The sequence below is a fragment of the Colobus angolensis genome, unplaced genomic scaffold, assembly GCF_000951035.1.
Source record: "Colobus angolensis palliatus isolate OR3802 unplaced genomic scaffold, Cang.pa_1.0 Scaffold95, whole genome shotgun sequence".
NCBI lineage: Eukaryota > Metazoa > Chordata > Mammalia > Primates > Cercopithecidae > Colobus > Colobus angolensis.
This window is the reverse complement of record NW_012123487.1, coordinates 2,137,712-2,162,873: the sequence shown is the minus strand read 5'-3', so window position 1 is coordinate 2,162,873 and position 25,162 is coordinate 2,137,712. Positions and strand designations below refer to the sequence as shown.

General features: G+C 40.0%; 1 protein-coding gene across 1 annotated transcript in view; it reads right to left on the bottom strand.

The window, feature by feature from the left end:
- USP37 (ubiquitin specific peptidase 37) overlaps positions 1-25,162 on the bottom strand; it is a 108,274-nt gene that overhangs the window by 74,025 nt on the left and 9,087 nt on the right. The window contains exons 3-7 of the mRNA XM_011932264.1: positions 23,666-23,766; positions 20,792-20,970; positions 20,095-20,172; positions 7,755-7,852; positions 5,810-5,894 (exon numbers count right to left, since the gene is read on the bottom strand). Coding sequence (XP_011787654.1) covers positions 5,810-5,894; positions 7,755-7,852; positions 20,095-20,172; positions 20,792-20,970; positions 23,666-23,766 — 541 coding nt within the window. The remainder of the gene's footprint in view (positions 1-5,809; positions 5,895-7,754; positions 7,853-20,094; positions 20,173-20,791; positions 20,971-23,665; positions 23,767-25,162) is intronic.

The window sequence follows — 25,162 nt, the reverse complement described above, 5'->3', positions numbered from 1 at the left end:
AAAAAAAAAAAAAAAAAGTTTCAGATTTTGAAATACTGTATTTGTATTATGCTTACTGGTTGATCATCCCTAATCTGAAAGTCTGAAACACTCCAGCGAACATTTCCTTTGATCATGACCTTTTGTGCATTATATCAGCACTCAAAAACTTTCTAATGAAACTTTGAACATTTCAGATTTCAGATTTTTGGATCAGGAATACTCAATCTATTTTCTGTTACAGTTTACATTTTATTATTGCTGGATTTAGGAACACCATTAATTTTGTGAATTGATCTTGTATTCCAGAAACCTTATAAAACTTTTTTCTTGGGGGGGGGTCTTTTTTCATCTTTTTTTGGTGGAGAACAGGATGTTACTACGTTACCCAGGCAGGCCTTGAACTCCTGGGCTCAAGCTATCCCCCTGCCTTTGCCTCCTTAAGTGCTGTGATAATAGCTGTGAGCCACCGTACTCGGCCTTGAGCACTTTCATTTGTTCTAATAACCTCTGGTGATTCTCTTTGTGTTAAATATTTAACAGATAATACTGTCTGCAAACTATGACAATTCAGTTTTTCCCCTTTTCAATCCCCAAATCTCTTTATTTCATTTTCTTGTCCTACTCTGCATTGGCTAAAACCTTCAGAACAATATCACCCTGTTCTTGACTTTGATGGGAATACTTCTCAAAGTTCCATAATTGTAATGTGATTTAAGTTTTTGACAGATAACTTTTCATCCAACTAGGAACATAATGCTCTGTTCCTAATATGCTAAAAGTAGGTATCACCAATGGCTATCAAATAGTTTTAAAAATCTAGCACAATCCCAAAAGTTTTCTAATGTTTACTTTTGATTTCTGGGATATACTGCACTCGGTCATTGTGTATCATTTCCAATGCCCTTTAGATTCAACTATTAATACTTTATTTTGGATTCTTCTGTGTTTACATGTGAAAAACAATCTATAATTTTCTCTTCTCACATTGCTGTTACAAGGTTTTATTACATTCCTAGATTAGTTATGTAGCCTTTCCTGTTTTTGTAGAGATGGGGGTCTTGCTATCTTGCCAAGGCTAGTCTTGAACTCCTGGATTCAAGTGATCCTTCCACCTCGTCCTCTCAAAGTGCTGAGAGTATAGGTGTGAACCACTGCCCCACTCCCAGCCATCTTTAACTTTTTAACGTGTGTATGTAATTGCAGCCTCCTCTGAAACTAAAGCTTGAAATGTTTTAATTCCCCTGAATCTTCTCTACTCCTGTATTTCTTCTATTGTCCAATGTTTTATTAATTATTTGCTTTTAATCCAACAACATCCTCCTTTGATAGAAAATATCAAGATGTATTTACACACATAAAATAACCCCAGAAGGATGTTACTTTATTTTTTTTGAGATGGAGTCATGCTGTGTCACCCAGGCTGGAGTGCAGTGGCATGTCTTTGGCTCACTGCAACCTCCGCCTCCCAGGTTCAAGTGATTCTCCTGTCACAGCCTCCTGAGTAGCTGGGACTACAGGCACCCACCACCACACCTGCCTAATTTTTGTATTTTTAGTAAAGACAGGGTTTCGCCATGTTGGCCAGGCTGGTCTTGAACTCCTGACCCCAGATGATCCATTCATCTTGGCCTCCCAGAGTACCGGGGTTACAGGCATAAGCCACCATGCCCGGCCAGAAGGATCTTATTAATAGTAACAGTGGTTATGTCTAAAAAGGAAAAATGAATACTAGGAGTTAGGAAAGAAAAGAAGATTTACATCTTCTTTACTGTATACACCCTATGTCGTTTGAATTTTCTACCACATCCACTTATTAGCAAAAAGACAAACTTTAAAAATATTTAGAATAAAAAATATAGTTTAAAATTGTTTTTGTTCACTTTCTTACCACTCCTTCCTTGTTCAGTTTTCTTCTTGATGAATGAATTCTATCTGTCTTTGCACATCTGAAAAATAACATTCTTGGTCAGGTGCAGTGGCTCCTGCCTATAATCCCAGCACTTTGGGAAGCGAAGGCAGGTGGATCACTAGAGCCCAGGAGTTTGAGACTAGCCTGGGCAACATGGTGAAACTCCATGTCTACAAAAAAAATAGCCAGGTGTGGTGGCACACACCTGTAGTCCCAGCTACTGGGGGGGTTGTGGGTGGGAGGATCACCTGAGCCTAGGAGGCTGAGGCTGCAGTGAGCCATGATTATGCCACTACACTCCAGGCTGGGTGACAGAGTGAGACCCTGCCTCAAAAATAAATAAATAAATACTGCATTCTTTGTCTATGTTCTTGAAATATAGTTAGCTAGGTACAGAAGTTTTTGATAGTGTTACTCTGCTAATAATATCAAACTATCTGCTTCCTATTCCAATACTGTTAATGTCAATCTGATTTCTCCACTTTTACAGAGGATGTATTTTCTTTCTGGTAGCATCTAAAATTTTACAATATAAATTTTTTTCTAAGTTTTATTTTAAGTTCAGGGGTACATGTTACAGTTTTGTTGCATAGGTAAACTTGTGGCATGGAGGTTTGTTATACAGATTATTTCATCACCCAGGTATTAAGCCTAGTATTCATTAGTTATTTTCCCCAATCCTCTCCCTCCTCTCACCCTCCAACAAGCCCCAGTGTGTGTGTTGTTCTACTCTATATGTCCATGTGTTCCCATCATTCAGCTCCCACTTATAAGTGAGAACATACGGCATTTGGTTTTGTTCCTGTGTTAGTTTGTTAAGGATAATCGACTCCAGCTCCATCCATGTCCCCGCAAAGGATATAATCTCATTTTTTTATGGCTGCATAGTATTCCACGGTGTATATATATCACATGTTCTTTATCCAGTCTATCATTGATGGGCATTTAGGTTGATTCCATGTCTTTGCTATTGTGAATAGTGCTGCAGTGAACATACACATGCATGTGTCTTTATAATAGAATGGTTTATATTTCTTTGGGTATATACCCAGTTATGGGATTGCTGGGTTGAATGGTTATTTTATTTTATTTTATTTTTTGAGACAGAGTTTTGCTCTGTTGCCCAGGTTAGAGTGCAGTGGTGCGATCCTGGTTTACTGCAACCTCTGCCTTCCAGGTTCAAGCGATTCTCCTGCCTCAGCCTCCCGAATAGCTGGGATTTACAGGCACCTGCCCCCACACCTGGCTAATTTTTTTGTACGTTTTAGTAGAGATGGGGTTTCACCATGTTGCCTAGGCTGGTTCAAATGGTATTTCTGTCTTTAGGTTTTTGAGGAATGGCCACACTCTCTTCCACAACGGTTGAACTAATTTACACTCCTACCAATAGTGTATACGCATTCCTTTTTCTCCACAACTTCACCGACATCTGTTATTTTTTGACAAAATGTGGACTTTTAAAAAAGTATTTGTTGCTTGGTATTTTTTCAGGCTTTTCAATGTGAGAACTTTCATCATTTTCATTTATTACTTCTTTGCCAATCTCCTTGCCTTTATTTTCCTTAGTCTTTTCTTCCAGAATACTGTTAAGATATGGAGGGTACACCAAGAAGACCAACGTAAGTCTCTTCATTTCATTTACTTTTATCATCTCTGTTTCCCTGCTATATTCCATGACCAAGCCTTCTTGACAAGGACTTAGTAGTTACTTCTGCCTGGCCATCTACCCTGCATAGAGGACTTTAAGTGGTCACAATTCTGGCCCCATGCAGGTAACAGTAAAGCAGAGGCTAATCACTGTTGTCCCATTTTCATGTCTTTGCACTATACTCAGAGAGTAGGAAAGCAGCATATTTATGGTTCCAACCCAAAGTACTTATACACAACTGTTCCACTCTGGTTTACTAGCTTAAAGAGCTGTTCTAAACACTCACACCTGTAATCCTAGCACTCAGGAGGTCAAGGCAGGCGCATCATGAGGTCAGGAGATCGAGACCATCCTGGCTAACACGGTGAAACCCTATCTCTACTAAAAATACAAAAAAAGAGCTGGGCATGGTGGTGGGCACCTGTAATCCCAGCTACCTGGGAGGCTGAGGCAGGCTAATCACTCGAACCCAGGAGGCAGAGGTTGCAGTGAGCCGAGATTGCACCACTGCCCTCTAGCCTGGGCGACAGAGCGAGACTCCATCTCAAACAAACAAACAAACAAACATATGACTTAATAGGTCACCATTATATAGCATCTACGTTAGACTATCATTACTCTCACCTTTTTTTTCTTTTTTAATTAAACTTTAAGTTCCAGGACACATGTGTAGAACGTGCAGGTTTGTTACATAGGTATACACGTGCCATGGTGATTTGCTGCACCCATCAATCTATCATCTACATTAGGTATTTCTCCTAATGCTATCCCTCCCCTAGTCTCCCACCCACGGACAGACCCGGTGTGTGATGTTCCCCTCCCTGTGTCCATGTCTTCTCATTGTTCAACATCCACTTATGAGTAAGAACATGTGGTGTTTAGTTTTCTGTTCCTGTGTCAGTTTGCTGAGAATGATGGTTTTCAGCTTCATTAACCTGCAAAGGACATGAACTCATCCATTTTTATGGCTGCATAGTATTCCACGGTATATATATATGCCACATTTTCTTTATGCCATCTATCATTGATGGGCATTTGCCATTACCCTCACTTTTTACATTTAAAACCATCACCCCCTCTGCGCTGCATTGCATGGTCACACTTTCTCAACAAGTGCTTAGCAGGTATCTTATATATTTATATCCAATAAATCTAAAAAAAAAAAAAGCTTATCTATAGAATCAGCAATTAAATATCCAACTAGCCTTTTCTAATTTATTAATAGAAGACACTCACTGATGTAATACAGCTTTTGATTTTTAAGGAAAATTCCTAAATTTGTGGAAGGTAGCTTAACAAATACAACAGCAACAAAAGGAAAATAAAAATGCTTCAGAAGAGAGATCTTAGGATGTTCATCCACATGGCATGGTAGAATATATATTGGTCCAGTCTGATAACGTTGTCAGTCGCAATCTACAGTATCACTACAAAACTTCCTAGAGCCAGGTTTAAGAGCGCCTCCCACCTCAGCCTCCTATGTAGCTATCACTACAGGCACACAGCACCATGCCCAGCTAATTTTTAAAAAATTTTCTGTAGAGTGGTCAGACGCGATGGCTCACACCTATAATCCCAACACTTTGGGAGGCCAAGAAAGGCAGATCACTTGAGGTCAGGAGTTTGAGATCAGCCTGGTCAACATGGTAGAATCCCGTCTCTACAAAAATTAGCTTGGCTTGTGGGCAGGCACCTGTAATCCCAGCTATGTGGGAGGCTGAGGCAAGGCTACAGAGAGCCAAGATAGCACCACTGTACTGTATCCAGCCCAGGTGACAGCGCAAGACTTGGTCTCAAAAAAAAAAAAAAAAATTCTGTAGAGGCCAGGAGCAATGGTTCAATACTTGTAACCCTAGCACTCTGGAAAGCTGAGGTGGGAGGATTGTTTCAAGTCAGGAAATTTGAGACCAGCCTAGGCAACATAGTGAGATCTTGTCTCTCTTCTTCTTTTTTTTTTGAGACAGGGTCTTGTTCTGTTGCTCAAGCTGCAGTACAGTGGCATAATCATGGCTCACTACAGCCTTGACCTCCCAGGCTCAAGTAATCCTTCCACCTCAGCCTCTCAAAGTGCTGGGATTACAGTGTGAGCCACTGTGCTCAGCCCATTTCTAGAATACTTTCTAACTAACATGTCAGGATTCTATGAGTCTCATCAATTTTGTTAAATTATCATATTCGCTTAAGAGGATAATACATAGCCTATCCCATCATTCGATATTCTGAAAAAAAGAGCTCCTAAGTTTTTCACAAGTCATATAACCAATGCATACCTGTCTAAGTTAGCGCCACCAGAAGAGTGTTCCTTGGATCCAGCTCTGCTACCATAAAAGGATGATGACTGCAAAGGTAAAAGCCCTATAAAACAAATGAACAAAGGAAAAATGTAATTCCTAAATCAACCATTCAAGTTCATTTAATAAAGAAAGTACACATTAGTCCTGATTATATTTAACTCTTTTTTTCCTTCTCATCAAATACAGGAATACCTCATTTTATTGCTCTTTGCTTTATTGTGGCTCACAGATATTGCAGGTTTTTTTGTATTTTCTTTTTTTTAAACAAATTGAAGGCTGTGGCAACCCTGCACCAAGCAAGTCAATCAGTGTCATTTTCCTAACACTATATGCTCGCTCACTTCATGTCTGTGTCACATTTTGGTAATTCTTGCAATGTTTCAAACGTTTAAATTATATCTATCACAGTGATCTGTGATCAGTGATCTTTGATGTTACTATTGTCACTGTTTTGGGGTACCACGAACTGCACCCATATAAGATGGTGAACTCAATTTATCTGACTGCTCCACCAAATAGTCATTATTACCCCATCTCTGTCTCTCTTCTTGGGCCTCGCTATTCTGAGACAAAATATTGAAATTAAGATAATTAATAACCCTACAACAACCTCTATGTTTTTAAGTGAAAGGAAGAGTTGCACATCTCATTTTAAATAAAAAGCTAGCAACAATTAAGCCCAGTCAGGAAGGCACGTCAAAAGCTGAGACAGGATGAAAGCTAGGCCTTTTGCACCAAACAGCCAATGCAAAGGAAAAGCTCTTGACAGAAATTAAAAGTGCTACTCAAGTGAACATGTGAATAACAAAGCAAAACAACCTTATTGCTGATGTGGACAAAGTTTTAGTGGTTTAGGCAGAAGATCAAACCAGCCACAACGTTCTCTTAAGCCAAAGCCTAATCCAGGGTAAAGGTCTAACTCTCTTTAATTCTATGAAGGCTGAGAGAGGCAGAAGAAAAATGTGAAGCTAGTAAGAGCTGGTTCATGAGGTTTAAGAAAAGAAGCCATCTCCACAGTATAAAAATACAAAGTGAAGTAGCAACTACTGAGTTATTAAGCAACTACTCAATAACTAGCTGCAGCAAGTTATTGAGATCTAGCTAAGATCACTGATGAAGGTGGCTACGTTAAACAACAGGTCTTCGATGTAGATGCAATAAATAGCCTTATATTGGAAGAAGATGCCACCTAAGAGTTTCATAGCTAGAGAGAAATCAATGCCTAGCTTCAAAGTTTCAAAGGACAGGCTGACTCTCTTGGTAGGGGCTAATGTGGCTGAGGACTTGAAGCTGAAGCCAATCCTCACTTACCATACTGAAAATACTAGGGCCCTTAAGAATTATGCTAAATCTACTTGCCTGTGCTCTAGAAATGGAACAGTGAAACCTAGATGACAACACATCTGTTTGCCATATGGCCCAGGCTGGTCCCAACTGGATTTCTAATACTTTAAAATATTTTAGCCAAGTATTGGGTACAAATCGGCACCCAATAACTAACACCAGATTAGGCCGGGCATGGTGGCTCACACCTGTAATCCCAGCACTTTAGGAGGCCGAGGCAGGTGGATAACTTGCATTCAGGATTTCAAAACTAGCCTGGCCAATATGGTAAAACCTCGTCTCTACTAAAAATACAAAAATTAGCTAGGCCTGATAGCACACACCTGTAATCCCAGCTACTCAAGAGGCTGAGGCAGGAGAATCACTTGAACCCGGGAGGCAGGGGTTGCAGCGAGACGATATTGTGCCACTGCACTCCAACCTGGGCGACAGAGCGAGACTCCGTCTCAAAATATATATATAAATAAATAAAAATAAAAATAATATACAGATGTATGTCCAGGGTTAGGTTTTTATTTCTAGTCTAATAAATATATAATATATGAGCACCTTATTTATTGTAAGATCAAACACTTACCTGATGTCCTATTCTCTTCTGACTGTTTCAAAGTCAGCTGCTTTTCTCTACTGCTGGTTAAATACTTTCTGGAAGGATCTGTCATGGCCTTGTTGTTCCTATAGTTAATAATTTTACATCAATATAGTACAAGTGTATAAAAATATTGTTCTTAATTTTAAATAGTTGTCGTTAAAACATTTACATTTCAAGTGCTGAATTCACTGATACGCTTGAAAATTAAGCTACAAGATTGTTAGTCTCAAAAGGTCAGTGACTTAAACAAATGAGAATTACAAAAATAATCTTTAATTACCATCTCAAGAGCCAATTCAATCCGTGATTCTGATTAACTTAGCAAAAGTAAAGGAGGATTTTTTTTTAAATAAAAGTCAAATCAAAGACATTATTAGATTTTCTTGGCCAAAAGCAAGACCAGATAAAATGACTCAGCTACTAAGACCAAAAGAATCAATTAAAAAGTAAACTGTGGCCAGGTGCGGTGACTCACGCCTGTAATCCCAGCACTTTGGGAGGCTGAGGTGGGCAGATCACGAGTTCAGGAGTTTGAGACCAGTCCGGTCAACATAGTGAAACCCCGTCTCAACTAAAAATACAAAAATTAGCCAAGCATGGTGGCGCGTGCCTGTAGTTCCAGCTACTTGGGAGGCTGAGGCAGGAGAATCTCTTGAACCCAGGAGGTGAAGGTTGCAGTGGACCGAGATCACGTGACTACACTCCAGCTTGGGCAACAGAGACAGACTTAGTCTTAAAAAAAAAAGAAGTAAACTGTTCAAGCTTGGCAGTTTATAGATTTACAAAGAAAAACAAATCAGGCTGGGCGTGGTGGCTCAAGCCTGTAATCCTAGCAGTTTGGGAGGCCGAGGCGGGTGGATAACCTGAGGTTAGGAGTTTGAGACCAGCCTGGCCAACATGGGAAACCCGGTCTCTACTAAAAACACAAAAATTAGCCGGGAGTGGTGGCAGGCATCTGTAATCCCAGCTACTCAGGAGGCTGAGGCAGAAGAATCACTTGAACCCAGGAGGCAGAGGTTGCAGTGAGCCAGGGATCACGCCATTGCACTCTAGAATGGGTGACAAAAGCGAGACTTCGTCTCAAAAAAAAAAAGAAAAGAAAAATCAAAATCAAAACTATATATTCCACATGAATAGAAATACTATTAGATTAGTGGCAACAGCATTTTAATTTATATTGATTAAAATTCTTTAGGATCATGAATACAAAGTTAAAAGCCCTTTTCTCCCCTGTATTATTTTCAAATACCTCAACCCATATAAGTAGAGAGCGTCCATTCAAATAAATGTTCATGCTTTAACAGTGCTAATTTAAAGGGAACCATCATGAAGTAAGCCTGTGGCAGACAATGCCTAAGTGTGCTCCACCTAGATTCCCTCTGACTCATTTTTGTATTCTCTCTTCCATACCTTCACACCAACTTATGTTTTTGATAGCCAGTACCAAGGGCTCTTCTTCACAGGACTGCCCTCAAGTTACTAGAGATACTTTGCCTGTAATCTCAGAGTCACAAACAAAGCCAGGCACTACAATAGAGAAGCCCAGCTCTCTTGATTTGGATTAAAACAACTTTATGGTGGAAGCTACATAACAGATTTCTAATATCAGGATGAAGACCAACCTTCATGTCCTTGTGTGACTTCTCCAGGATCACATCCATGCTTTGTTTCCTGCCCTTAACTATACTGCTTTCCTTACTCCCTTCACTATCTTCTCTGGGAGTACTTCCTCAGTAATTCATATACACACTAATCTCCATTTCAGATTCTGCTTCTGGGCGACATAATCTACAACAGCTGGTACTAAAAGTGGGCCTAGGAAGCACACTCTAAGGATAGGATTCTGGAATTGGACCCTTGTTTGGCAATGGCAACAAAAATTCTGTTGCTGATAGTAATACCTCTGACATCTTATAGTGTTACAATTGCTAAGATTTTCATCTCTGGTGAATTAGGATGAAATAAGGTAGAGAAGGATAGGGCTCAGGCAGTATCTCCAGTATTTTAGAAATGTGGTAGAATGATTACACAATAGATTTTATTGGGGTAATGGAAATGTTCTGAAACTAGATAATGATGATGCAACATACCTCAAAAAATTTACTAAAAATAATTGACTTACATACTCTTAAAATGGGTCAATTACATGGTATGTAAATTGTACCTTAATAAAGTTGTTTTAGGCCGGGCGCGGTGGCTCAAGCCTGTAATCCCAGCACTTTGGGAGGCCGAGACGGGTGGTCACGAGGTCAGGAGATCGAGACCATCCTGGCTAACATGGTGAAACCCCGTCTGTACTAAAAATACGAAAAAAAAATTAGCCGGGCGAGGTGGCGGGCGCCTGTAGTCCCAGCTACTCAGGAGGCTGAGGCGGGAGAATGGCGAGAACCCGGGAGGCGGAGCTTGCAGTGAGCTGAGATCTGGCCACTGCACTCCAGCCTGGGCGACAGAGCGAGACTCTGTCTCAAAAAAATAAAAAATAAAAAATAAATAAATAAAAAAAAGTCCCAAATTATTTCACTCCCTATATTCAAGCTTCTCATCATAAATTCAGTCTATTTCTTCATCCCTTAATGGGGCTAGTCCTGTGATTTCCTTTTCCCAAAACAATGTGACAGAAGTTAACACTGTGTGAGTTCTGACCCTAAGCCTAAAGGTGCCCTACAGGTTTCCACTCACTCTCTTGGAACCCTGCCACTGCTATGTGAATAATCCCAGGCTAGCCTGTTAACAGTGGAATAGCCCAATCACCCTCACTACCCAATGGCCAGTTAAATGAGTGAATCCATCCTAGATTAGTCAAACTCTAGCCAAACCATCTACTGATCACAGATGCATAACAAAATTAGAATCCAGGTACTGTGAGCCAAACTGGGTCTAGATAAACAGAACCACCCAGGTGACCATAAACTCATAAGCAAAAATGAATAGTTACTATTTCAAGTCACTAAATTTTAGAGTGGTTTGGATACAGCAACAGATAACAGATGCAGGTGATATGGGGTAAATAATCATCAAAAAGACTATGGTATTGACTGGCTGATGCTGAGTATTTCTGTGTTCAAGAGAGAAGACAGGCTCAGTTGAGCCAATTACCAACTTAAAGGACAAAGACAATGTGGAGAGTCACCCACAGGAGAGTTGCAGTCCAGACCCTGTAGAGCAAGACCATGCTGTCTGCAGCCAAAAATTACACCTCATCTGTAAAGTATGGCATATTACTCTTGGCATATTATTAAGCCCTGGAAGAGACAGAGTATCTGACTGATTGATGGTCATCAAGGGACTGTGCAACCAGAGCTAACCATCAGGAGCTGGGCGCTATCACACCCATGAAGTCATAAGACCAGGAGAGTACAACAGCAATCTATCATAAAATGGAAGCAGGTATATTGGAATTGGGCCCAACTAAGAAAGCAGAGATGACAAGAACATGCCTTAGGGGCATTTCCAACGTCAAGCTGAAACGAGGAGTAAACCTGGGCCTGATTAATGGATAGGTCATCTCGGTACATTGGTACAAACTGCAAATAAACTACTGTTGCACTATAGTCCCACTAACGGACTGCCTTGAAAGATAGTGGTGAGGGGAAATCCTCCACTGTGCAGAGCTTTGAGACATGCATCTCATCATCTACTTTGTATGGACAGAGAAGTGGGTCATAAACTCCTGGGTGGTGGCAAATGATTTGGATGAATAGTCAGGGGCTTGGAACGAGCAAGCCTGGAAGATCAGAGAGAAATGATTTATGGAAGAGGTATATGGATAGACTTATGGGAGTATGGACAAAGAGTGATCTGTTTTACATGTTAATGCTCACCAGAGAACAACACTGAAGAGACACTCAACAATCAGCAGGATAACTTGTCCAGTGCATGTCAGCCAGCCTCTGTCCTTAGACATTCTGTTATCTACAAAGGGACCATGAATAATATGTCCAGTGCACAGCCAGCTTCTGTCCTTAGACATTCTATTATTTCCACAAAGGGACCTTGAATAATATAACAGCTATGGTGGCAGATAGCAGCTATAAAAAATGGGTTCCCCTTCACCAAGGTTTATCTACAGTGGCTGTTTAATGTCCAATTGGTTAACAGCAAAGACCGAGCCCCTGATCCAAGGGCATTCCTTGAGGAAACCAGTTATTTGGTAGCAAATTGATTATATCAGATTTTTTCCACACTAAAAAAGACAGCAATTAATCCTTATTGGGACTGACAATACTCTAGACACAGTAGTTCCCCCTTGTCTTCAGGGTACATGTTCTAAGACCCACAATGAATATGATGAAATTCACAGATAGTACTGAAACCACAGATAGTACTGAACTCAACTGCCACCAACTGGAACAAATTCTGTTCATGGCTTCCACCCACAAATTTAATGCTACTTTATTTTTTTATTTTTGAGACAGGGGCTTGCTCTGCTGCCCAGGTTGGAATACAGTGGTGTGATCTTGGCTCACAGCAACCTCTGCCTCCCAGGCTCAAGCGATCCTCCCACCTTAGCCTCCCAAGTAGCTGGGACTACAGGTACATGTCACCACACCTGGCTAATTTTTGTAGAGATGAGATCTTGCTATGTTGCCCAGGCTGGTCTTGAACTCTGACTCAAGCCATCCACCTGCCTCGGCCTCCCAAAGTGCTGGGATTACAGGTATTAGCCACTGTGCCCAACCTGCCCTTAGTTTCCATTCTAACTAAGCAATTACCCTGTACTGTGGCTGCACTTTCGCAGTTTGAGGTGCAACACAAAAACTAACATACATTTTTTTTTTCCTTCTTCACAATTCCATGGATAGAAGATTCATTCTTAACATAGATTTTCGCAACCACAGCAAAAGATTCTTTTTATTGGCTGGGCACGGTGGCTCACACCCGTAATCCCAGCACTTTGGGAGGCTGAGGCGGGCAGATCACTTGAGCTCAGGAGTTTGAGACCAGCCTGAGCAATGTGGTGAAATCCCATTTCTACAAAAAATACAAAAATTAGCTAGGTGTGGTGGTGCATGCCTGTAGTCTCAGCTGCTTGGGAGGCTGAAGTGGAAGGATTGCCTGAGCCCGGGAGGCGGAGGTTGCAGTGAGCCAAGATTGTGTCACTGCACTCCAGCCTGGGTAATAGCGCAAGATTGTCTCAAAAAAATAAAAAATCTGGCCAGGCGCAGTGGCTCATGCCTGTAATACCAGCACTTTGGGAGGCCAAGGTGGGCGGATCACGACGTCAGAAGTTCGAGACCAGCCTGGCTAACATGGTGAAACCCCATCCCTCCTAAAAATACAAAAATTAGCTGGGCATGACGGCACGCACCTGTGATCCCAGCTACTCAGGAGGCTGGGGCAGGAGAATTGTGTGAAACCAGGAGGCAGAGGTTGCAGTGAGCTGAGATCACGCCACTGCACCTCAGCCTGGGTGACAGAGTGAGACTCTGTCTCAAAAAAAAAAAAAAGAAAAAAAAAGAAAAAAAAAACATTTTTTTTCTTTCTTTGTTGAGAGCTTTTACCTTTTCACTTAAAGGAGGCACTTTACAGTTTCTCTTTGGCACATCTGAATTGCCAGCATCACTACTGTGGTGCTTTGGATAATTATTAAGTAATATAAGAGTTACTTAACATAAACACAGCAATAGTCTCACAGTTGGTCTGATAACCAAGATTGGCTACTAAGTGACTAATGGGCGGGTAGCATATACAGTGTGGAGCCACTAAACAAAGGAATGATTCACATCCCAGGCCAGATAGAATGGGACAGCTCAAGGTTTCGTTGTGCTACTAAAAACAGTGCACCATTTAAAACCTATGTATTAGGGCCAGGTGCAGTAGTTTTCACCTATAATCCCAGCACTTTGGGAGGCCAGGGTAGGAGGATTATTTGAAGCCAAGAGTTCAAGACCAGCCTGGGCAACATAGCAAGATTGTATCCCTACAAAAATAAAAATAGCCAAGACTAGCCAGGCATTTGCTACATGCCTACAGTTCTATTTGGGAGGCTGAGGCTTGACTGCTTGAGTGCAGGAGTTGGAGGCTGCAGTGAGCTATGACCACACCAGTGCACTCCAGCCTGGGCTGCAGCAAGACCTTGTCTCAAAACCAAAACAAAACTTATGAATTATTTATTTCTGGAATTTTCCATTTAACATTTTTGGACCAAGGTTGACCATCGGTAACTGAAACCATAGAAAGTAAAATCATGCATAAGGGGGAACTACTATATACATTTGCCTATGCTGTCTACAGTGCCTTGACCAGCATTACTATCCAAGGACTCATAGGAGTATCTCATTCACTAACAAGAAAACTCACATAGTACCTCAGAACGAGGATTCCACTTTGCAGAATAGGAGGTACAACAACAGCATATGACCAGAAGATCCACAGTTCCTACCACATACAGTACTACCCCAAAGCTGCTGGCCAGATAAAGTGCGGCAATACCCTTTAAAAGTGCAGTATGCAGAGGATCTCATTAAAAATAGGGTGGCCTTCAAGATACCAACAAATTATTCCATTTATAAAAAATACATGGGTCCAGCAACCAAGAAGTAGAAGCAGGAGTAGCCCCATTTGCCATTATTTTTCAATAACTCACTTGGAGAATTTGTGCTTTCTGTCTCTCCAAATTAGATTTTGTGGGTCCTAGTTCCCAGAGGGGGTGCTTTTTAATCAAGGACAGTTAAAGAACAATTAAACCTGAAGTTATGGCTGTTACTTAGTTATTTTGAGCTCCTCATGCAGGCAGATTCACAGAAAAGGAAAGGAGTTACCATACTGGCAGGGGTAAATGACTATTATAAGGAAGAAGGGTTGCTGCTATATAATGAGGGCAGTGAGGAATTTATCTGGAATAAGGAGGATTCACTAGGGTGCCTTTTAATGCTCTCATGCTCAATGAGCACAGCTCTCATGTAATTATAATAGGCAATTACAACCACCACAGCCTGACAAGCACATGGTGACTAAAGGTTCAAATCCCTCAGATGAAGATCTTGGTAATGCCATTCAGTCAAACCATCAAGATGAGCAGAAGTGTTAATAGAGGAAGCATGGAATTAATGGTAGGAAGAGATGTCAATATGGGCCCTAAGATCACCTGCAGCAACACACTGTAGTTAATCCCACTAAGCCTCCTTTTGGAAGATTCTTCCCCAGAAGTGGGAAGCAACAATATGAAGAATCCATGACAAAATGGAATAAACTTAATACAAGACAGGAGTCAATATAAACGGTACAAGCTACGGGAAGGGGGAACCATAGTACCAACTCTTTTAGTGGACAACGGTGATGCTCCATCAGAGTCCCTAAGATCCTTTTTATCCTTTACACACCCCTAAACTGTGTATTTTCAATGTGGTTCACCAGTCAGCATCTGTAGTTCTTTAGAGGACTGCATTTGAACTACTTAAAACATTTTGCCCACCTGGACAGAGCCAGAGCAACTGGTAACCAAAGACAGTCCAGTATGAAAATATGAAAGCCCAGTCTCCCTGCCTCAAGCTGGGACAACCCAAGAGTTTCCCTGCTAGATCAAGATGAAGCCTATTCTCCGTGGTACTTTTACCTGAGATCACACTCTTCCTTGGATTCCTCTTCTCTGGCCTGCTTCTCCCACTCCGTTATTTGTCTCCTCTATAAGCACTGCTTTAAATGTCATTTGCACAAGTATACTCATCTAGGTCAGCTTCTAAGGAGCGCAAACTTAAAAAAAATCTAGATGTGATGGTGTAAAAAGTATTAGTAACCCAGAACAAGGATCAGTAATCTAGTGCTTATCAGACAGACTTCTAATTGGAACAACTGAGACTTCCCAAAAGTGTAGTGAATGAACCAGACTGGCATGCACAACCACGTTCTGGTGTACCTCCCTGATGTGCAGAAACAAGAATGCTAATAAAGTAACCCTACATTTCTTAGTTAGTGTTCTGGATCAGATTGAAATAAGGCAATTGAGGTCTGCCTCCGTGGTGAGGAGGAGGAGGAGGAGGTGGAGGTGGAGGGAGAGGGAGGAGGAGGAGGCCCCATCGCGGCCTTCACCGCCGCCAATGGGGCTGTCCCTGTAACTCCCGATGTAGTTTGAGGTCTTGAAATCTCTGCCAAGCTCTGCCTTGGCCAGACAAGGCGCCTCTGTCACCTTTAGCGACCCCACCTGGGCCCCCTCAGCTTACAAAACACTACACAGCAAAATAATGATCTGCTTCCACAATGCCTCTGCAGGCGGCTCAATGGACAGAATTTCTGTCCTGTCCAGTCTGCTATAACGAATTTGATGAGAATGTGCACAAACCCATCAGTTTAGGTTGTTCACACACTGTTTGCAAGACCCGCTTGAATAAACTTCATCGAAAAGCTTGTCCTTTTGGCCAGACTGCCATCAACACAGATATTGATGTACTTCCTATCAACTTCGCACTTCTCCAGTTAGTTGGAGCCCAGGTACCAGATCATCAGTCAATTAAGTTAAGTAATCTAGGTGAGAATAAACACTATGAGGTTGCAAAGAAATGCGCTGAGGATTTGGTACTCTACTTAAAACCACAAAGTGGAGGTAAAGGTGTAGCTAGTTTGAACCAGAGTGCACTGAGCCATCCAATGCAAAGGAAACTGGTGACACTTGTAAACTGTCAACTGGTGGAGGAAGAAGGTCGTGTAAGAGCCACGCAAGCAGCTCGTTCCCTTGGAGAAAGAACTGTAACAGAACTGATATTACAGCACCAGAACTCTCAGCAGTTGTCTGCCAATCTATGGGCCGCTGTCAGGGCTCGAGGATGCCAGTTTTTAGGGCCAGGTAAGATAGGTTACTATCTTATCTTTTTTATTAGCTATTGGGGCTTAAGGATGCCAATTTCTGGAGCTCGGTGAATCCTGAAACTCAACCCGTCTTTATATGTACAAATATTGATATAATTAAAGATAAATTTGTTTTTGTTGTTGTTAAAAAATAAAATAAAATAAAATAAGGCAATTACATGCAAGATTTGGAAAGTGTAAATAAGGCAGAAGCATTACTATTCCACTATTTTTGATGCTAAATATCACCTTGGTTTTTCTGTACAGGGTTTCCAATCTCGGAAGTGACAGCATGGTTCTAGAGATGACAGCTTTCATGACAGATTCCAATTCAGCTGTTAGCTTCATGATAGAATAGCTGGGAGCATCTTTGGTGATCTAGTTTGAGGCCAACCTCTCAAAATAATTCCTGAAAACTTAACTTAGAGCCTGTCTTTTCAACTATCCTAATGATTCTGTAAGCCATTTAATATTTACTGTGTACAAATACCTTTGTGCGTAAACTCGCTAGAGTGAATTTTGTTCCCTTCAACTAGACCTTGAATATACAAAATTTGTTATTAAAAGTGGGGTGCTACCATAACAAACCTAAAGTACGTAGCTTAGTAAGAGGGTAGGGAGGTAAGAATACCAATATTACAGATTAGAAAGGTGGTGACCATTTTATGCCTTAGTAAAATATTTGATAAACACGGTCATATTAATGTCTTGAAAGGCAGATCTCATACTCACTGAACCTACAGCTCTACAGTAAAAGAGTACAACAATTAAGGATACTGGTCTGTGTTAGTGCTACTTTTTGCTTTCAACAAGGTCCTATTTGAGACATATAAATTTAGGCCAAAGCTAATCAGCTTGCAACCAGTGATGAAAAGAAACATAGCGAGCTGGGTGCGGTGGCTCACGTCTGTAATCCCAGCACTTTGGGAGGCCGAGGCAGGCAGATCACGAGGTCAGGAGATCGAGACCATCCTGGCTAACACTGTGAAACCCTGTCTCTACTAAAAATACAAAAAAAAAAAAAAATTAGCTGGGCGTGGTGGCGGGAGCCTGTAGTCCCAGCTACCTGGGAGGCTGAGGCAGGAGAATGGTGTGAATCCGGGAGGCAGAGCTTGCAGTGAGCCGAGATCATGCCACTGCACTCCAGCCTGGGCAACACAGCAAGGCTCCATCTCAAAAAAAAACCAAAAAGCAAAAACAAACAAACAAAAAAACATAGCTGTCTGTGCCAAGAGCCTAGAATCAAAATTGTCTGGTAATTGGAAACCATGGGATAAAAATATCCAATTGCTTTTGATTCTCAAACTGAGGCAGTGGTAAGAGTTAACTAGACAGTCCGTTTTGTGTGAAAATAACTCTGATATTAACATTAGCAGAAGCTGGGTAAGGGGTATACAGGAACATTCTATGTTATCTTTGTGACTTTTCTGCAAATTAAATTATTTCAAAATTTAAAAGTATGTTAAAACAAAACAGGCCAGTGCAATGGCTCATGCCTGTAATCCCAGCACTTTAGGAGGTCGAGGTGGGCGGATCACTTGAGGTCAGGAGTTCCAGACCAGCCTGGCCAACATAGTGAAACCCTGTTTCTACTAAAAATACAAAAATTAGCTGGGCATGGTGGCGCACGTTTGTAGTCCAAGCTACATGGGAGGCTGAGGCAGGAGAATTGCTTGAACTGGGAGGCAGAGGTTGCAGTGAGCCGACATTGCGCCACTGCACTCCAGCCTGGGCAGCAGAACAAGTCTCCATTTCAAAAAAAAAAAAAATTAAAAAACATATATATATATATATTGGCCCCAATTCTTTCTCAAGCCTGCTTGTTTTACCTTTAAAGAATCTTTAAACTTGGATGAAGCAGGCTATAAAAGCTATATGGCCTTGATGAAAAATAGTCTTCAAAATCTACTTTGGTGATGGCCTTTAAAGAAAACAAAAAAGGAAAACCTGCCAGAGGGTAAAGCCAGGGGTCACATGGAGAACAATGGACAAGGTGGTTTCTCCCAGACAACAGAATCAGACTGCTAGATGGGCTAACCAGGAACTTATTCCATTGCTTTCACTGTCCTCACAATTTCCACCTAGCAAGATTTTATCACTGCTATAGACCCAAGACCCCTGCAGTTTCCTATTCTTGTCTATTTTAAACAGAAATTTTTATTGTGATTATTCTGTTCCTACTCCAGCAATGTATAATGATGTGTGCATGAGGTCTGGAGTGGGGAATGCAAATTAACTTGCCTTTTAGTTTTTAGGTACCAGACCATGAGGGGCACGGTCCAAGGTACATTTGGACCTTAGAGAGAAGACTGTACCCAGAGAGAAGGATCACCCAAAGATCCTAGACTCTGAGCTGGATACAATGTTCTCATAAGATTTGGCATTCTTCTCCATTTGGATACAGGAAACTGTGTTCTATGTATGGAAGAATAGTGAACTGGGTTATTTCAGTAGCTGTAGGGGCAAACTAAGGCAGACTATCAGTTGTATTAGTTGTCCCTAAATAACCACTGTACCCTTTTGCCACAACAGTTGGAACACAGGCATATTTCTCAGACCTTTTCATAACCTGATATAACCATGTGATTAAGTTCTGGCCAATGTGATATGCACAAAGGTGGTATATGCAATTTCCAGCCTAAGGAAAACACTATGCCCTCCCTTTGCTCTCTTCCACTAATAGAAATGGAGACATGAAAGTAGAGACTGAAGTGGCTACTTCGGTCCACAAAATGGAGGCTGCTTATTAAGGATGGCAGATCAACAAGACAGAAAGAATCTGAGTCCATGGTGATTATAGTTTCAGATACCAGTCCTACCACCTACTCAGACTTTTACATACATTATAGCAGCAAATCAATTAATATATAAAGTTTATTTGGCTTTTTCCCAACTCCTTTCTGGTGACCCCTTGACCTCATGTACCAATTAACTATCTACCAACTGATTCTGTTAAGGTATTAATTGAGATTTTAACTGATAACTGTATAATTAGTTTTCTCCCCTAGAAGACAAAAAAACCCAAAACCTCAAAAAATGAGGATGATGATTATGAGTTGGTGAGCACCCTGGGTTGATCTATTCCCTTTTGTTCAATGCAGAAAACACCTCTGAAAGATCAATGCTACTTGCCTAGAACACATAGGCTCACAACCTTTAACCTCTAGGCTGACGTTTTATAAGCAAAAAAGTAAATTTTTTTTTAAATTAAGCATAAAGAAGACAAGAAGGGGTTTACACTAAAACAGCAGCCAGCAAGAAACATCTGTTTAGAGTTCTTCAGTTCCATTCTCCCACTAAGTACTGCAGATTTCAAAAAAAGGCAGGATAAGAGAAATGCAATGAAATCACCAAAGCAATAGCAATGGCTAATTTCCCTCTCTACTGAGCCACAGTCTACTGTCACCAAACCACTTTAAATTCTGCTCTTCCATCTTTGGAATTCTCATAAATTAAAACTATTTCCCCAATCTTCCCCAGGGGTTACAAATATCAGTATAAGAAACACTGCTGTAACACTATAAAGGCCCTTAAATTAACTTACGATGATGAATCATTTTCCTTAGGGTAATCTTCATTCAATTCTGAGCCAGTTGATATCATTCTTTTCCTCTTTTCAGTACTACAGAGAAAAAAGAAAAGGTTACTTTTAAAAAGCCATAATTCATATCACAAAAATTCATAAACCAACATACTTAAGGACAGGAAATGGGACTACTATTATCTAATTCTCTAAACCATTTTTTTTTTTTCCCCAGACAGTCTTGCTCTGTCACCCCAGTCTGGAATATAGTGGCGCGATCTTGGCTCACTGCAACCTCTGCCTCCCAGGTTCAAGTGATTCTCCTGCCTCGGCCTCCCGAGTAGCTGAGACTATACACGTGTGCCACCATGCCGGGTTAATTTTTTATATTTTTAGTAAAGAAGGGTTTTCACTATGTTAGCCAGGATGGTCTCAATCTCCTGACCTCATGTTCGGCCCACCTCAGTCTCCCAAAGTGTTGGGATTACAGGCATGAGCTATCACACCTGGCCCATATTTAAATTTATATGCTGTATATTTGCATGCTCAATAAGTGTCAGTGACATAAACTACATATGACAAACACTTGTAATCACTACATCTACCAAAAATGTACTCTGTACTTTATTTCCCCTCAAATTATTGGTATTTCTAAAAGGCCTAAAAGACATTTACAAACAGATACAGCTAATGAGTATGAAAAAAAAGTCTCTCCTACCGATTTTCTAGCAACCCTGATCTAAGAGGTGTTGATGCAGATGTCAAAGAAGGAATCGTCCGAGTAACAGCTATTCCACTTCCTGCTACAGTCTTAATCGATCCTCTACCCGGATTACCAAGAACTTTTCGAAATGGAATATCATCTTTAGTTTCCAAACTTCCTCTTTTCGCAGAAGCCTGTAAAAATAAAGTTTGAGATAGTTAAACCTTCAAATTAACTGAAATACTTTTAGAACAATGATTCTCCAATGGAAAGGTTTAAAAAATACAAATGGAGCCAGGTGCAGTGGCTCATGTCTGTACCAGAAGGCCAAGGCAGGAGGATCACTTGAGCTCCACAGTTTGAGGTTATAGTGAGCTATGACTGTACCACTGCAATCTAGCCTAGGCGACAGAGCAAGACCCTATCTCTAAAAAAAGGAAAACATACAAATGGAGATATATCTCTAGAGATTCTATTCCAGTTGGTCTGGGGTAAGGTTCATTCATCAGGTTTTTTTGTTGTTGTTGTTTTTAAAAGCACTCAGGTGACTCTAATGTACAGTCAGTGTGAAAAACTGAGCTTGACACTTATTTTCCTATGGCATTCTTATAAACTTAAAAACTCCACAGCACACTTGGAGAGGAGGCAAGAACACTGCTTTGAATTACTAACAAAAAATAAAAATAAAAAAGACACACAAAGACATGGCTCTAGTGATCAGCATGAGAAATGATCTTTGGAGAAAAAAAAATCCAATTATGATTATGACAAGTTAAGAAAAAGTGACAGTGACATTTGGTTGCCACAACTTAAATGCCTACAAAACAGTCATATGACTCTTGAGGGGGTTCTAGTTTGGAGGAATGAAACATATGATAGGGAGAAGGAAGGTGACATAGAGTTCACTGTGAGGATGAGTCAAAGAGTCTACCCTTAAGACACAGAAAGAACACTCAAAGAGAATACGGCAGTGTAAGCATTAGTTGGGAAATAGAGCTTTACATGAACACTCTGCCAGTTAAGTTTTATATCTCTACATTAAGAGCTATGTGATTGTTCTATGGAAGTTATGTCCCATTACTTTTGTTTCACAGAATTACAATCTTAGGATAGGAAATTTTAAAACTTCTAAAGTCATCCGAATGAATACTTTAAAAAGTTAAATTTATTTTCAAATGAGAGACACATTCTCAAGTTTCACAAATCAAAGTAATATTAAAAGCCACAGACCAATGGTAAGTCTCACTATCCCCATCCATCACTCAGTTCTTCCACTTCTCCTTTTCCCACTAATTCTTCCCTTGTTCTGTTATGCAAATACAAATCAATATTTTACTTTTTGTTATACAAACAGTAGCATACTACATGTCCACTGTTTTGCAACTTTTTCAGAATTTTGAACATTATCCCATCCCATAATAACATATGTATATATATATTACATATATATTTAAGATAGAGTCTTACTCTGTCACCCAGGCTGGAGTGCAGTGGCACAATCACTGCTTCCTGCAGCCTCGACTTCCCAGGCTCAGGTGATTCTCCCACCCCAGTCTTCGAAGTAGCTGGGACTACAGGTGCACACCACCATGCCCAGCTAATTTATGTATTTTTTGTAGAGACAGAGTTTCACGTGTTGCCCAGGCTGGTCTCAAACTCCTGGGCTCAAGGAATCTGCCCACGTCAGCCTCCCAAAGTACTGGGATTATAGGAGTGAGCCACCACACCTGGCCGCATAGTAAGAAATATTTTACATCAAAACCTATTATATATATGTATAAATAAACCAAAATAAAACTTTGAAAAATCAGTATTTATCCTTAATATGTACAATATGCTCTATTATTTTCTATTCTACTTTTTAATTAGTCATGACCCACAAAATTGAATTTATGACTTCACTAATGAGAATTATTACTTGTGAAAGCATAAATACTTGCTTCTGCTGTATGTTAACACTTATGCATTTAAATAATATTTCAACAATTTAAATTCCTACCAAGGAATGTATGAATCTCAAAATAATTATGCTCACTGAGGGAAGCCAGACCCTGCGCTCCCAATATTATACATTCATTCCATTTATATAAAACTCCAGAAATTACAACCTAATCTACAGTGGGAAAAAACGTATCAGTGGTTGCTTCTGGATAGGGATCAGAGGGAAGGATTACTAAGGAGAATAAGAAAACTCAAGAGTTATGGTTATGTTCACTATGTTGATTATGATGATGATTTTAAGGATATATGTAAGTCAAAATATATCAAACTGTACTTTAAATATATACAACTTACTGCATGTCAATTATATCTCAATAAAAATGTCCCCCCAAAAATCTAACCTATAAAAAGAACCTGACAAAAATGAAATCTTATTCACTGCTTAGTCCAATAAATGGACTAAGTGATCACCTCTTTGCATAGCCAAAGAGAATTCATAAATTTACTTACAAAAGAGCTTCAAAGTTCTCTTACTCTATGGTTTGGGTTTGCTAAAATGATACATTTCAGGTATGCAGAAATATCCTTGATAGTCCACGATTATCTTTTTTTTCTTTTTTTTTAGACGGAGTCTTGCTCTGTTGCCCAGGCTGGAGTGAGATGGCACGAGCTCAGCTCATTGCAACCTCCACCTCCTGGCTTCAAGCAATTCTCCTGCCTCAGCCTCCCAAGTAGCTAGAATTACAGGTATGTGCCACCACACCTGGCTAATTTTTGTATTTTTAGTAGAGACGGGGTTTCACCATGTTGGCCAGGCTGGTCTGAAACTCCTGACCTCAAGTGATCCACCCACCTTGGCCTCCCAAGTGCTGGGATTACAGGCATGAGCCACTGTGCCTGGCCAACTATCATTTTTTCAAAATGCTAAAAAGATTCAAATGAACATACCTGATTGTCTGAGTAAGAAAGTTGCCTGCTGGTTTCCTTCTGTGAGGTCCTGCTGCCCAGAATGGCTCCAAAACTACCAGACCCCTGAGAAGGTTTCACGGCTGGTGACCAAAAATAAAAATTTTTTTAAATCCCCAAATCACTCACTTTAACAAAAAGATTTATCATTTTTATTTTTATATAATATTGAAGAAATGAAAGAAACAGCAGGAAAAAAAGAAAACAAATCAAAGTGCCTATCAACCAATTCTTTCTGACAGAATATACATCTTATATAGAAACTAAAATTTAGAGCAAGAATCTGAAGCAAAAAAATTAAATAATACACACACCCGAAAACATTTAATACCATAAAATTTACAAAGCAAAAAAAAAGCTAGAATAAACATTTGGTAATTACATTAATAACACTATGGAAAAGTCATTGTGTACTGACAACATGAACACTGACACTGGATGTCAGAAACAGTGACAGGTGTATCTCCGATAACACATACTCCAAAACATTCTCTACAAGTAAGTTTATCCAGCAGAATAAATGGCTTCTATTCTGAAGAAACTAATGGTAGTTCAAAGAACATTCGAGGTATTGTATAAATATGAATTTGCATATACTTTTAAAAATTTTATACTTTAATTTGGTTAGCCAATTTCCGACTGATGACCATTTGAAATGTTTTAATTTTTCAAAGTTGCAAACAATGCTTAACATCCTTTCAAAATCTTTTTGTGGGATAAACTCCTTATAATAAGAATTACTGAGAGAACATACAATTTTAAACTAAACCAACATCATTACATCATTACATAGTCCTCAAAACAAAACAAAAACCTCTATGCTTCTACCAAGTATATGAGCGTATCTTGCTTCCCCTCACATTGCTACCAATGTGGTAGTGAGAATTTGAGTCTGGTGAAGTTGAGAATTTTTTCATGTCTAAGGGCCATCTGTTTTGCTTCCTGAATTCTCTATTTGTAGTTTTTGTCAATTTCTCTACTGGTTTTTTTTTAAATTGATTTGCAAAATAGGTCTTTGTATAATATATTAGTAATATTAACTTTGTCACTCTGGCTACGATTTTCTTCATTTGTCTTTTGTTCCTTGCTAAAGAGACTGTCTAATTTTTTAACACAAGTTTTCAATCTTTTTCCTTTATTAATTCTAGTTTTTATGTAATACCCGAAAAGTCTTTTCCATCCAGAGATTATGTTGAAAGTATTTTTTACAATACTTTTTTTACATTCAAATCTTTGGTCACTGTGAAATAAAAGGAGATAATAAGGATCCAAGTGTATTATCTTCCTAAATGGTTACTTGTCTTGTTTATAGATAACACTTTATCATATATTAGTCTTTTGTCCACTGATTTGAAATGGCATGCTTATATTAAACGCTTTATACTGTTCAAAGTATTTTTAGGCCGGGCACGGTGGCTCAAGCCTGTAATCCCAGCACTTTGGGAGGCCGAGATGGGCGGATCACGAGGTCAGGAGATC